Source organism: Cuculus canorus, chromosome 2 (assembly GCF_017976375.1).
Source record: "Cuculus canorus isolate bCucCan1 chromosome 2, bCucCan1.pri, whole genome shotgun sequence".
Taxonomy (NCBI): Eukaryota; Metazoa; Chordata; class Aves; order Cuculiformes; family Cuculidae; genus Cuculus; species Cuculus canorus.
In genome coordinates this window covers 134952141-134967867 of record NC_071402.1, presented here as the reverse complement: position 1 = coordinate 134967867, position 15727 = coordinate 134952141, and the positions used below count along the sequence as shown (strand labels likewise).

The window sequence follows — 15727 nt, the reverse complement described above, 5'->3', positions numbered from 1 at the left end:
TTAGCTGCTCCCCATATGACTTCCCCTCTAAACCCTCCAACAACTTTGTGACCCTCCTCTGGACACTCTCCAGTAGCTTTATGTCCTCTTTATACTGTGGCACCCAAAACTATGCATAGTACTCAAAGTGGGGTTGCACCAATGCGGTGTACAGTAGAATGTACCCCAGGACACAGTTGGCCCTCTTGGCTGCCAGGGCACAGTGTTGGCTCATGTTCAACTTGCCATCGACAAGAACCCCCAGATCCCTTTATTTACCCTCAGAAGTGTCAACAGCTCCCCCCAGTTTCGTGTCATCAGCAAATCTGGTTAGCAAACCTTCAAGTCCTGCATCCACGTAATTGATGAAGACATTGAAAAGTACTGACCCTAAGACAGGTTCCTGTGGAACCCCACTAGGTGACTAGTATCATCATTAGGAGTATAGCAGAACCTAGCGATTAAACATTCAACACAATCTGAAGGGAATATTCCAGTTAATATATAATAAGCAGTACGCTCCTTATGAACATATGAACATTTTCCTTATGAAACTTACAGATTAGAGGTAAGTCATAATTTCCCTTCCAGCTCTAGTACCTATATTCCTTAGTATATACACTCATGAAAAATTAATTCCATGTCTATAAGCATATCGAAACTCTAAAGAGAAAAGATCACATGAGAATGCCCTAGTACTCCTCTGACCGAGAATGTTTAAATACTAGCATTCTGTAATGGCTGAGTTTATCCTATAGTAGTCACTTTATCTGTTCTTGCACGCTTACAGTCCTTGTGAGTGCCTTGTGCCTTTCACTGAGGACAGCACATCCAGCTCCAGAACATACACGTGACTGTAAAGCTGATACAACAGCAAAACCAGGAGATCTAACTAAGCTTATCAGCAAACTTGTATGTGCATACCAGATTTGAGCCATGGCACAAAGTTCTTCAATTTACACTGAGCCTGCCAAGCAAAATTAGGAAGCAGCAAAGGAAGAATAATCTCACTCAAATGATACCTGTGTAAATGACATCTGTGCAATTTAAACTTATTATCTAAATCCAGCAGTTGCCATTCTTAATGGTAAGTCATCTATTTATTCTAACTTATGCGTAAGTTACTAGTGCCATACTTCCCCCTATTCTACAGAGGGAAATTGATGTTTAAAATAATTTAGGTTGATGTTTAAATTTAGTTTAAAATAGGTTGGTTCACTATAAGTGGCTGGAGCTAAGTGAGATGAACCTCATCTTTCCCAATTGCTTTATTATAATGACACATAGGGGACATAAAGCAGCCAAACCCCACAGTAACATTTTTAGCCTGTCTTTAGTGACCATACATACCACCGCTGTCTCTTACAAAAATAATTCAGTTAAGCCAAGGCTTCATCTGCAGAAACCAGAAATGTGAAATCCCTCCTGTGGCTTTTCACTACTAATACTCATAGCTGTTATCCCATGCATGCAATAGTGTCACATCTCCTCTCACTCTCAAAGGATCTGCTTCGCTGTTCGTTGAATCTTCTTTCTGTGGTTGGTCTAGGTACTCCCCTTCCACTGATGGCCTTTAGCGGTTCCAGCAGAAGAAGCAGAAAGCCAAAGTATTTGCACACCAAAAGCTGAGGTTTGACTGATCAGATGAGCTAGCAGACTTCTGGTTTACTTCCAGCACACTAAGTTTATCAGCAGACAGAAAAATATAGTAGGCAAATAATGTAAATTACAAAGTTACTTCTAGCTAATAATAGTTCTTGTGTGAAGCTGGTTTAATGGGGTACGTAGCAATCCCTAATTAGCCTTTATATCAGGTCTTCTGTATGTGGTGGTTCTGGTGTCAACTACTAAGGCATATGTAATGATGCCAAATTCAAATAGCTTGGGAAAAAACTGTAAGAAGCAACACCAGCACGTGTGCAAACCACTTCCTAATTCCTTGCACTTCAGTCAAAAGCTTCTGACTGAAATGAGGGACATCTCTGTTGTTGAACACCTAAGCAATGTCTTCTTCCAGTACCTGAAAGTGGCTACAAGAAAGCTGGGGAGGGACTGTTCACAAAGGCTTGTAGTGATAGGATGAGGGGCAATGGGTATAAACTGGAGAGGGGCAGATTTAAACTAGACATAAGGAGGAATTTCTTCACTATGAGAGTGGTGAGACACTGAAACAGGTTGCTCAGGGAAGTTGTGGATGCCCCATCCCTGGAGGTGTTCAAGGCCAAGCTGGATGGGGCTTTGAGCAGCCTGATTGAGTGGGATGTCCCTGCCCATGGCAGGGGAGTTGGAACTGGATGATCTTTAAGGTCTCCTCCAGCCCAAACTACTCTATGATTTTCCAAAGGAGTAATGCAGCAAAAGCAGATGTCTTGTTCACATCCACAAGCATGTTTAGAATACACAGATGGATTGTCTTAATTAAGATAGTTAAACTGCCGCTGTGTCAGTACGCATTTTTACAGTCCTAAAAAACAGAGATGTAACACATATGTGGAGCCTTCAGGCATCACAGAAGGCCAGTGTTAGTATCATAGAATCACCAGGTTGGAAAAGACCTTTTGGATCATTGAGTCCAAGCATTCCTATCTGCCACTAAACTATGTCCCTGAGCACCTCGTCTACCCATCTTTTAAATACCTACAGGGATGGGGACTCCACCACTTCCCTGGGCAGCCTCTGCCAGTGCCCAATGACCCTTTCTTGAAATATTTTTCCTGATATCCAGTCTGAACCTTTCCTGGCGCAGTTCGAGGCCATTCCCCCTTGACCTGTCCCTGTCACTTGGGAGAAGAGGCCAGCACCCTCCTCTCTACAACCTTTCAGGTAGTTGTAGAGCGTGATAAGGTCTCCCCTCAGCCTCCTCTTCTCCAGGCTCAACAACCCCAGCTGTCTCAGCCGCTCCTCATAAGATTTGTTTTCCGGCCCCTTCACCAGCTTTGTTGCTCTTCTCTGGACACGCTCCAGAGCCTCAACATCCTTCTTGTAACGAGGGACCCAGAACTGAACACAGGATTCCAGGTGTAAGTACAGGGGCAGAATCACCTCCCTGGACCTGCTGGTCACACCTTTTCTGAAACAAGCCAAGATGCCATTGGCCTTCTTGGCCACCTGGGCACACTGCTGGCTCATGTTCAGCCGCTGTCAATCACCCCCGGGTCCTTCTCTTCCGTGCAGCTCTCCAGCCACTCTTCCCCCAGTCTGTAGCTGCACAGGGTTGTTGTGCCCCAAGTGCAGGACCCAGCATTTGGTCTTGTTAAACCTCATGCCGTTGGTCTCAGCCCATCGACCCAGCCTGTTCAGATCCCTTTGCAGAGCCTCCCCACCCTCCAGCAGATCCACGCTTCCTCCCAGCTTAGTGTCATCTGTAAACGTGCTAAGGGTGCACTCAATGCCTTCATCCGGGTCATTGACACTTCAGGGCAAACGAGGGCTGCCCAGAAAGAGGCACTGTTTCTGGAGATAGTAATTTTCTGAGGTAGCTGTAAACAAAAGTATGATTGCTTTGATACCTTTCTGATATCTCCCGTTTTATTTCTGCCCCCCCTCCCCCGCCCCAGCCCCGCCCATCCCGGCAGCTTCGCGCGCGCGCGCCTCGTAGTGGCAACGGAGGGGAAGCAGCGGCGGCGCCGTCGGCAAAGGGAGGGAGGGCGGCGGCTCCGCCCCGGCCGCGCGGTGTCGGGTTCCCGCGTGCCGCGGGGACGGTGACAGTGGGCGGCGGGCGGCGTTGTCGGGGTCTGCCCCGTCGTGCGTCGGGGACCCAGTGCTGCCCCGCTGCGCCCGGCCGCCACATCGCACGCGGTTGTCATGGAGGAGCCAAGATGGCGGCGCGGGCCTGCACCCCCGGCAAGCGGGAGATCAACCACTACTTCAGCGTGAGCAGCGCCAAGGCGCTGGCGCTCGCCGCCGTCCTGCTCCTCGCCGCTTGCCACGCCGCGGAGCGCCGGTACCGAGGTGAGGCTGCAGCGAGGGTAGCGGCGGGGACAGCCGGGGCTGACGGGGAGAGCCCTTCCCTGGCGCTCTTATCCAACAACCTGGCAATTAGCGATTAGGATCTTAATTATGAGGCTTGGGGCGCGTTATTTTCCTGTCTGAGCCGTTGCTTCAGACGTGACACAATCCGCGATCTTTGGTGGATGAAGGAAAATCCTGTCAGGTTTCCCAGGGAAGTCGTGGCTGCCCCATCCCTGGAGGTGTTCGAGGCCAGGTTGGATGGGGCTTTGAGCAGCCTGATCCTGTGGAAGGTGTCCCTGCCCATGGCAGTGGGGTTGGAACTGGATGGTCTTTAAGGTCCCTTCCAACCCGAACTCTGCTATGATTTACAATTCTATGAAATAAAAGAGTTGTTGAGTTTCTTCTGCTGTTAGTGGTGCTGGACAGGCATCTAACCAAGGTCTGGAGATGCTGGGAGTTGGTACACCTGCTAGTAACTCTGGTCTGGGGGCGCTGGAAGGTGGTGGACAGGCTGGTAAATGAGCTCTGGAGATGCTGGGAGGTGATTGTCAGGTTGATAACCAAGCTTTGGAGATGTTGGAAGGTGGTGGACAGGGTGGTAAGTGAGTTCTAGAGATACTGGGAGGTGGTGGACAGGTTCGTGACAGAGGTTTGGAGACTGGTGTAGCTGGTGAATGTGTTGGGGCTGCACACGGGACTGCACAACGGTTAAGGGAGCTTTCCTTATTCCTCTTCTTCCAGGTTGTTTTGGCCCTGCAGCTGTGCATCTTGGCATGATCTGCAAATGCTAATGCAGCTGCTAAAGGGAATATTTCATTGTTTGAGTTTCACACTAAGGAATGTAGTATGTTTTTGTGGGTAAGTCAAAAAGTTGAAGAGAAATTATGATAGCTCTGTTTATTGTAGGACAACTAGTGCCATCGTATTCTAATACTTGCTGCCAGCATCTGCAGAAGACAGGGCTGAGGCAATTTGTTGTGGAAATGGGAAAGAGGGTAGGGAGCCTTTAATATGGATACAGTTCCCTAGATTTCACCTTCCAGCTGGAACTTCAGCAAGTCCTATAAACTGAGTAGTACCAAGCTGCAAGACTTGGAAGACTTCACTGAATTATAGAGGAGCCCAAGTGTGATATAACTGAACTTGCCTGTTGCACTGTGTTCTTTAAGGCCCAAATCAGTTGCAAAACTAAGTGGAAGGAGAGTGGAAAGAGGGATGGTGAGACTGGCCTAAGGAGACAGGGGCTGCCATATCAAGCAGATTACAAGGAAGCTGGATTGTGTATAAATACAAAACATGCTGAGAGACTTAATGAAGACATTGAATCACAGATTGTAAAACAGTGGGAATCTGCAGGCATTTCTGTGAGTTGATATGGTCTGTATAGATTTTCATCAAGCTTTCAACAAGTTCCTTTGCCTCAGGCATTCAGTTTCTTTAATCTGTTGTAGGACAAGAGAGGCTTTCCAGTAACTGTTTAAAAGATAGGGCATGGAGTGAGAGTGAATGCAGAGTGACCAGTTTGGGTTCCTTTGGACAAATATCATTCAAAAGACAAATAGTTTAGAAAATAGGGGTGGAACGATTATACCAAAGTTTTTGGGATAGATAAAACCAGAGGTGCTTGAAAGATCATTCTGCAATCCTTCAGTGATCTCAAACATTGGAATTTTAGAAAATGTTTAGATATTCTTGGCAATTAATGAAAAACAAAGCAGAAGATTTCTGTGTGATAGTGCACTACTAAAATTAACGAGTGTATTACTGACAGTGGTACTGGTCACACCCCCCTGCTTAAGCAGTGGTAGAGAAGAGCTTGCAAAACGTGTACAAAAGAGCAATAAAAATAGCAGAAGAATGAAACGGCTTCTGGAGAAGAAGTAGTGAAATAGATTAAAATTCTGTAGCCTAGACAGAAAATTAGTAATGTGGTAATGGTCTCAAATATTATGAATTATTGAGGAAAGGTGAATTCATTGTGAATGTGTCATAATACAGGAAGTATCAAATGAAAAAGCTCCTCTGGAGCTTTTGGGTGATTGAGACTTTAGTTAGAACTCCTTTATTTTGTCTGATTGTCTTTACATGTAAAGTTTTCATCTAATTTTGGCCTCAGTCATGCAAGTGCATATTATTGACAGTGCGGTGCACTTCCTATGAAAACTTGCCTGTATAAAAGTTACTTGTATGAAAAAAATGCTGGACTGCGGTTGTGGAAAGTCAAATTCACGCTCAGGGACACTATTGTATTTAGGGTTCACCTGTGTTTTTCACAAAACTTAAAGTGAATTAAGAGAAATTAAAGACTGTCTTTAACTTGCATACAGATTCTGTGAAGAGTTAGTTTGGTTAAGTGTCTATATAGTAGCCAGTGAAGTTACTGCTGTGCATTTTTCAGTTATCATATTTCAGTCCTAAACCTGGTTGGAAATAAGTCTTGTTTAAAATATTGAGTTCTTAAAATCAGCACTGAGAGATTGTGCTTAAAACTGTATTGCGTAATAGATAACATTTCTTTGACAGACTGCGCCTTTTAGAGAAGCATTGTGAAACATAGTTGGTTCTGGCTCTGAATGAAGACTGAGATTCCACAATTTCAATGGAAAAATTGTGATTTTGAGGACGAATAAAGTAATAAGCGTAATAGAATGCTGATAAATTTTGCTCTTTATAACCATACTGTAATGTGTCTAGCTGCTACATTTAATGAAAATTAAGGTTAATGTATTGGAAAGATAATTTACACAAACCACAAAGGAGCAGCTTTAAAAGAATGATCTGTGTTTTGTATATAGAATGGCACTTAGATTTCTTTCTCTCAAGTTTTGGGTTGGGTTTTTTTAGTTTTGTTTTGTTTTTCTTTTAAGATCTCATTAGTAGCTAAGAAGATGTGGTATGTTAAAGTGAAAGTGAGTCTTTGGCTGCTGTGTATTTCATCTACTAAGTAAGACTTGGGCATTTCTGGAGATGCTGTCTTGTCCGCAGCCTCCAGTTTACTCTCTTGGCTGCTGTTTCAGTCTTGTTTTATTTTTCTGCCTCCTCTTCCCTCAAAACTTCTGCTGTTATATTTAAAGAAAGACAGCAGACATCAGTAATGCTCCTGATGAATTTCAGGAGCTTTGTAATATTGCTCAGGGAAATAATAAGATATTCAATATCTGGAAAGAAGGCGTAACTCTTGGGCCTAAAATATTATTTCTATTTAAAATGTATTCAGTGTCTGATGTTTGGGATGTTATTTCAGTCAACATACTGTAGGATGGAGGATTGTTTTATTTGTGGGTGATTATGATGGAAGTGCTATGGAGTGCTGACCTGGGTGCTAAGCTTGGGTCATGAGCTCAAGATACAGAGAACACTCACCTATGAAGAACTAGTAAACTAAGATTCTTCGGTCTTGAAAACTTGATTGATGAAGAACTGATAGTGGTCTACAAGTTGTGATAGACATGAGTGCAAGCTGTCTCTTCCTCTAAGACATTCTTCAAGCAGCAGCTGTGGGTATGGAAAACTCTTGTAGAAGGATGCTGATTTGTTCAGTCCCCGGACTGAACACAGTTGGAAGAATATGATGTTTACTTGACCTTTTCTTACTCATCCCTGAGCATCTGCTTATGGCCCTTGTTGAAGGCAGAATGCTGGAGTAGACTAGCCATTGGCCTGACTGTGAATAACAGTTCTAATTTTCTTATGCATCTTCCTCAGCAAGTTAATGGCTTTCAGAGGGAATCTCATTAGTGGTGGGTGTCTTTTATGTAGTTCGCTCTTATATTGCTCTGATGAATCTTCTAATTTTCATCATCTACAAAGTGGAGGGCTGGGCTTTGTAGCAGTAGCTCTAGTAACTCGTAAGTGACCTATTCTCATAATTAATAAAAAGCAACCCAAATTTGATAACATTTTTTATTACTTGTGTATTTTTCATACAACTTACTAGAAATGATAGTTTACTTAAGTGTATATACCTGAGAATGTAGAAAATTACATTGCTTGGAAGCCAGTGTATAGGAACAGGATTTTATTTGAAACAATTAAGAAAAACTGGAACTATGGTAATTTTGAATTTATGATTTCAACTAGAAAGTTATCTGTCCAGCAAATCTGAACTATGCCAGCATATTTAAAAGGTAGGTAAAGGTTCAGCTTAGCATGTCATCCACTGTGTTGTGAGCTACTTCTGCAGAAGTTTTGGCAGCAGGTTCAGCAGTCTTATAAGTAGCAGCAGGTGAAAGAGGAGCAGAAAGGGGTTGATAAATTGTTTCTGGAAGATCTTTTCTTTAATGTATTCATAAATGGCACTCTACTGAAAAAATGAAACAGGCATAGCCCGGGGAAAAAACGATGATGTTGCTGACCTGGAGTGACCTGTACGGTTTGTAAAACAGAAGAGTTACAGAGACTAAAACAGGAGAGTTACAGAGACTACCTTTCTGGAAACCTCTTGAGTTCAGCCTACATCTGTGGTCTCAGCGTGCTTTCATGAGAGCTCCTTTAAATGTTCAGAAGCATGTGGCCCCCTCCATCTGACCATTTGCCACATCCTGTTGCTGCTGTGCAGCAATTAATTGGTGTGACACAGATAGAGCACGTGCACTTAGGATTGGGAAGGAAGTGTCAATTTGATTTGTGTTATCTCAAGGATTTTTTTGAGAGGTTACTGGTCAGTTTGAAGGAATTCCTGAACTTCCCTGGTGTGATTAATAGACACTTTTTGATGGCAAGAATAGGGTCTTGTCACCATACATATGTATTTTATTTAAAATTTTAACACAGTTGTGTTCAGTGCATCAAAATCTGCCTGACCAACAGCTCCCAAACCTGTGAGATAGTAAATTTTTAATAAAGCCAAGTTTATCTTGCAGGTTAGGACTGTGTTGTGTGGGTTGTTCATGGAAAACCAACCCAAACCCAGAGTTATGATCCTGAGATGTCTATGCAGACCTTTTTCAAAACTTTTTGTAGTGTTTTTCCAGCTTCATAGATGAGAATCTTGTCTTTTGTCTTTCTGAGTGGATTGTGAAGGAGCAAGCAGCTGAGTATCAGCTCACAAACTAGAGTTGCAGCATCACTGCCAATGTTAATGCAAGAGTTATCTTGAAATATCTGTGGTTGTGCAGGGTTATAAAGATTATATTAGTTCTGTATTTGTTGGAAATACAGGTATGTTTCCTTTATCCAAGTAATTATTAATGCTTTCTGAAGTTTATTATTACTTATTGGTCTAAAATGTTTACAGAAAAATTGTTTCAGTATAGATGCTTTTGTAATTCTTCCCACTATTGGGAAATTATGGAAACAAGTAATTTTGCCAGTTAGACTGAGTCCAACTCAAAAAAAAAACCCCAAAACAAACAAAAAGGAGTTGACTCAATGCATATGAGAATTAATTAGCTTTCAATGTGATCTTAGGACCGTAACTTAGGAGATGGTTTTTTTCAGAATGTTACGTGGGAGATCTTTCTTTATCCACTATACCTTTTTTTTTTAAAAAAAAAAAAAAATCCTTACTGGACTGTAGTCTTGAGGAAGCCTTTGTTTTAGCACAAAGGAAGTGATACCATGGCTCTGTTTCTTTGTCCTCAAAGCTTTGCTCTAGTACTGTTCCTTGAGAGCTGAGATTGGGCGTTGGTAGACGTAAACAGTACCTTCAGAGTTCACTTTCCTTCAGACCTCACTTTACTTGCACTCATTCTGTTCACCTTATCTCATTCGTAGTTCTAGATAAAGCTTCAGATTTTCTCATAATTATAGAAGCAGAAAATCAGTCTCAATATAATGTGTGGCTCCCAGCAGCTGTGAAAAGAAGTAGATAGAAAATGCCCTGTTCTTTAGAATGAATGCAAATTTTAGTGCAGTAAAAGAGTAGTTCTCTGTTGATTTTAATGAAATCAGTGTTTCCCAGAAAGTGTTAAGCACGGGCCATGGCACATTGTTTCTGCACAAGTGAGCACAGGTACCTGCCATTTCATTCACCACCATTTCCTTGTTTGTCTATGCGCTGAAATTGCAAGTATGACCAAAATGTTGGAGGGCAACTTCTCTTGCAGTGAATGGTGTTCAGTTGTGTTCAGTTGTAGAGCAGCAGAATCTGGCAAGGTAAGGTATTGATTTTGTAGCTGAGGTGTTCTATTTATATGAACTTAAAGTGACCTAAAACATCACTACCTGTAAAGTGATTAATCTTAATTGGCGTAAAACACCTTGACTGGAAAAGATACCTGGTTTCACAATGATCAGCAAATTGTTGTGTAAATGTTTTTTGTTTTGCATTTTTACCTAGCATATAAATTCACCTGTTCTAAGGTAACACCTATGTCTTAAGCAGGGAGATCTAACAGCCCTTTTTGCAAATCTCACATTGAGATTCATGTTCTGTACAGGATGCTGTGTATGGTGATTCTGTGTAGAACATTATTATTTTGAACTGTTGTGTAATTCTTTAATTTCATATTAATGTATTCTTGATGTTAGCACAGTGAATTGACGTCTTTTGGTGGGAACGCTAGTCCCGGTCACAACATCTTTCTGACAGCAGAAATGGGATCACTAACGTTTTGTGGTAAAGAAGTGATTTACAGAGAAGTATGGTATAGTAAGTGAGAAGGCAATTTGCAGAAACATGCAAGAAGTTTTTACAATAAGTTATATTTGTTTACTGCTCTTGATTGTTCCAGTTTCTGCGTTTCAAATATCATCATGTTATTTTTTTAATAGCAATAGAGCTAGCTATGTTTTAAATTTAATGTGTCTGAATACCAATCTTTATATAACGTTTTAAAGGTGGCGATACATGTGACTATCTTCTGTCCAGTGGAAGATTTCTTGGAGAAAAAGTATGGCAGCCTCACAGTTGTATGATGCACAAGTATAAAAATAGGTAAGGAAACTCATGGCTTCTGTTTATCTGCCTGGGAGGAAGAGTAATTGTTGTTTGACTGCCGCTGTAGTAATTGCAGTGTCCTGTGTTTTTCACTTTATAGCTGTTTTTCTGGGCTTTCAAAAATACGCTGTATTTATCGGAAGGAAGTCTTTACCTTGTATATTATCTGTGTGTCTGCAGTGTTTACTCAAGTTGTATTTATATATAAAAACACAAATAAATGATGGTTGTAATAGTACTGGTAGGTGTTACGGAGAGCTACAAAGTAGTGCAAGAGACTGCATAGATTCATACATCCTTTTCAGATTGCTGAAAGGGAAAATGCTGCCCTTGTGTGTAGAACAGCCAGTAAAAAAAATCCTAAATAAAATTACCAATCACCTTTTTCCTCCTATTAGTGAAAGAACTTTATTTTTTAGAATTGCACTATGTGTTACCATTTGGGGCTATTGTGTTTGTGCGCCACAGACTATGAAGGCCTGCTTGGTTGTTTGCCTAATCATGTTAGCAGGAGATTTCATTTTCATTTCTTTGCATATTAAACTACACTTTTTTTTTTTTTTTTTTTTTACTTATTCTGCATGTTTAGAAAATATTTACCTTTCCTTAGAGCTGGATGTAATGCTTAGAATTGTCTATATTGCTCTGCAGATTTTCTAAATATTTTTTCCTAAAATAGAAGTTTCCTGTAACATGAATGTTGCTGTTTTGCTTTACAGTGAAGCAAAGAGTTGCCTCGTAGACAAACATATTGTGTTTATAGGAGATTCTAGGATTCGACAGCTGTTCTATTCATTTATAAAACTCATAAATCCTCAAGTCAGAGAAGAAGGAAATAAGGTGAGATTATTTTGATGATGTTTTTGTTTCTTTCTTCCTAATCTACCTCGTAACTCTTCTCTAAACTTCAGAAAAGCAAGAACTGATACCATTTGCTGGCCTAGCGGTCAGGATGAAGAACGACAGAGAGGTCTTTTGGAGAACACAATTAGACCAAGATAATTGTCTGGGTGCTAATGAGATAATTGGGAATCTGAAGAGTGAACTAGGAAGCTCAAGAGAAAGCATGTGGCAGTCTGGGAATAAATTAATGAAACTGACTCGTCCCACAGTAACTTATGCTTCATATTTGGCTTCTTGATGAGAAAATGATTGCTCCTTTGTCTGTTTTTAAATAGCAGTAATTCATGGTTTACATTTGGTCACTTTAAATGTCAGTTAAATTGCTCATCTAATCTATTCATTAAAATCTTTGGGGCAATGAGAGATTTTCAGATCTGACTTGAGGCTGAAACTAAAAATAGCTTCTGGTCTTACCTTCCTGTTGATTGCTGCTGAAGAGCTGTTTGAATTTTATAAAGTGAAGAATGTAAGCCTCAGCTTGCTGGATGGAAGCAGAAAAGATTTAGCTGTGTCATTTGTTGTGCAAAATATTAATTTATGTTGTTAAATCATGATACTTAGGTGCATCTCTTTATGGATCTATGTACGTATGTGAGGGAAAAGATGGTTCACTTTTAACTGTAGATCAGATTTGTCCATTGCTTAGTACTTCTATCGATGGGAAGTGCAATCTGGCAGCTTTTAGAGCAGGCAGTCTGCAGTCACATTCGCTCTTCAAAACAAGGTGTTTGACTGATACAATGACTCTGGTTTTCCTAGTGTGTTGGTCAGGTCACAGTTGCTGCCCAAAAGTCAGGTTGAGATGATAGAGTGGTATTACTGATTTTTAAGTCGAGAGGTGTCCATTGTCAGGTATCTTTATCTCAGTTTGTGGAAGCGGAATGCAATTGTTCTTTTGGATCAGGATTGAAACTAGTACTGTATTTAGTAATATTTTAAAGGAGGATTGTTCATGTAGTATCTGACTCTCTCCTTTTTGGATTCCTTGTGGTTTCACTCAGCAAATTTAATAATGCATTCCATTATTTCTGTCTGAGATTATTTTCTTGTCTTCTTTAAGGGTTTTGCGGTTTTTGTGTGAAGAAGATGAACAGATATAAAGGAATGCTAGGGGAAAGGAAGTGTAAGGAAAGAAAAGAAGTCATAAGTCTTTCTCATTTTTGGGAGGCTAAATTTAGGAAAAATATTATACTTTTGTAACAGAGTGAACAGAAAGCATTTCAGACTTTGATGGATAGATTTCTCCCAGGAGAAATAACCCTTTATGCAAGTAGCTTGTTTTGTCAAGATAGTAATCTAAACATTTTGCATGACCATACTGACAAGTTTATGCAAGAAAAATCCTTTCTACTGAAGATAAACCTTTGGGTGAGAGCAAATTAACATGTGAATGCAATTTTTTCTTTCCTACTGAAAGTTTGTCTTACTTCGGTTTTATTGTTTTGGGTTTTTTTTTTGACAGCATGGAAATATCCCATTTGAAGATAAATCTGCTTCAATTAAAGTGGTGAGTTTTTGTCTACCATTAAGTTGCCAGCCATAATAATGCGTATTATTATTTCATACAATGTAATCCATATTACAGTCGGATCTGCATTTTTCTTTTTGTCAGATCTTATAATTTTGCTTTCCCCAAAGTAGCTTTTGCCAGGAAGTTTACTCTTCCACTGCTGTAAGAGTATGTATCTGAGGCTAACTTGCTTGTGATGGTAATTGTCATAATTGCCATCGAGCACTTCATGCTATCCTAGCAAGTATTCCTTGTAATGTTTTTGCATGGAGAAATAACCACAATGTTGATTATAATGCAGATATTTAAAAAAAAAAACAAAGCAAAGAAAGATCTCTGTGGTAGTTTTTATGAAGGACTCTGTTCTTCTCTGCCCTGACAATAGGAATGGTGTCCTCAATAGCTTTCTTTGCTTCCTGTGACAGCTGTCAGCAGCGCTGGGATTCTGCTAGTCATGTATTTGTTTGTTCCCTGGAGACAACTTATTCTCTGTTCATGAAAACCAAAGCAGCAGTGTATTTGCTGAGTTGTCAGCAAGTGAGTTAGTATTTGTTTGTGTACATGGTTAAGATTTCAGCTACAGCATAACATTTTAAGGTGTGAGCTCATGGCAATTTAAACCTATGCTGTCCCACTCTCTTGCCCTTTACAATATGTTTCTGTGTTTGTGCTGTAACTCATCCTGTTACAGCTGTTGACTGGGCTGGTTTAAGAGTCAGTTCAGTCAAAAAATTCCCTTGTAGGCTTTGTTTTTGGTCAGGTCTGATGTGGCTCTTCATAAGATACTTGAATTCTGGAAAAGAGTGAGCAGAACACAAGGCGGGACAAAGGGAAAAAAGCAACATGATTTATGTTGTCGTAGCCTAACACTGAACTACATCTTCAAAATGCCTTAAGCCTTGGTAGGTGTCTAACTACCAAGATTTGAGATGGCAGCTTTGGGCTTTAGGGAGGTTCCTGGGTGGTTAAGAATATATTACTGGTCTGCTGCTTCCTTGTTTTGATAGTGTATTTCTGTTGACATTATTGCAGTGGTAGCTGAATTTTCACATTCAGAATGGCTGTAACCCAGTAATCTAAATGTGGAAAATACTTGACCAACAAACAAGAAAAACACTGAGAACATCTGGAGATTTTGATTTTGCCCTTTCTAATCATTATTCCCACCCTTCCGCTGTTCAGCTGCTGCAGATGGCTGCTTGATTGCTCACACATTCCTGCCAAATAGTGGATAGTGAACTGCCAGTATCTTTAGGTCTGTGCAGGTGGAAGATGGAGATTTCTTCTGTGCTGGTAGTGTTTCTGCATTCTGCATGATAAAGTTCCCTCACAATAATTTCTGCATATGTAGTCCCTGCCATTTCACTTTAATGTGTATTTTTGGTCCCTTTGATAGTTCTGCGCTAGAGGAGTTACTGGATGCTAGGTGGTCTCAGCGTTACCTGGGAGACATTATAGGACTGGCCAAAGTCTGGACTGCTGTCCTAGATGGAAGTTGGAAACTACTGACATCTAAAAAAATGTCAGTAGGTAATGTATTTCAGGTCCATAGCAGTATTAGTTTTAAACAGCTAATGATTTATAAAGTGATAATGTAAACTGTTGGGGTTTAGTTTTGTTTGAAAGTTGTGATTTCAAGCTGTCGATCACGTTATGTAAAGTTCTGGAAGAAAAAAGCCCTACTGTTAAAACTTTGTGAAGTTGACCAAAACACAAGTTGTAATAAATCAGTTGTAGATGTGAGCTTGATTTTAGCCCTCATTGCGTTGGAAGCTCAAGGACATCCATCTGGCAGTGGCTAAGAAATCAGTTTTGTGAAATCCTAGCTCCTGAACTAAAAATTAAAATTTCCTCTTTTTTTCATAGAGCAATGGAGATTTTTGGGCCTTGCTTTTTTTTCTTTCTCTTTTCCATGCTAGACTGAGATGTCAGGCTTTTCATGCTAACCACAAAGGAAATCTCGCTTTGGGCCAACTGTTTCCTTCACAAGTTGAATTGATGGCAGTCAGGGTTTTTTGTAATTTTTTTGTTATTAGGTTACTGCTTGTTTTTAAGGTTACAGAGTAAATCTGCATTTATTTTACAGGATTTCTTGTGGTATCCAGAAGTTAATGGCTCTATGAGGCAACGTATCAAATCTTGGACTGAGGTTTGTCCTAAAAACCTGTTTATTTTAGGAAAACAGAGCAACTGACTGAGCACTACTACTTTTTTCCATACACGCAACTATAATTACTAGGAATCCTAGCAGATATACTAGCTGCTGCAGAATATTGCATATATTAAGTCAATTATTTACCAGGGAGCTGAAATTTGACATCAGAATAGTGAATCATAGAATGGTTTGAGTTGGAAGAGACCTCGAAGATAATCTAGTTCCAACCCCCCTGCCGTGGGCAGGGACACCTCCTATCAGGTCAGTCTGCCCAAGGACCCATCCAACCTGGCCTTGAACACTTCTAGGGATGGGGCATCTACAATTTCCCTGGGCAGCCTGTTCCAGT

At 40.7% G+C, this 15727-nt stretch overlaps 1 protein-coding gene across 3 annotated transcripts in view; it reads left to right on the top strand.

Moving 5' to 3' along the window:
- Positions 1–3582: 3582 nt before the first annotated feature.
- CASD1 (CAS1 domain containing 1) overlaps positions 3583–15727 on the top strand; it is a 30150-nt gene continuing 18005 nt past the window's right edge. For all 3 annotated transcript variants that reach the window (XR_008448368.1, XM_054057245.1, XM_009558865.2), the window contains exons 1-5: positions 3583–3930; positions 10711–10807; positions 11530–11650; positions 13176–13220; positions 15310–15372. Coding sequence is in view for 2 of the 3 variants with exons in the window: in XM_054057245.1 (XP_053913220.1) it covers positions 3798–3930; positions 10711–10807; positions 11530–11650; positions 13176–13220; positions 15310–15372 (459 nt within the window). In the remaining variant the exon portion in view is untranslated. The remainder of the gene's footprint in view (positions 3931–10710; positions 10808–11529; positions 11651–13175; positions 13221–15309; positions 15373–15727) is intronic.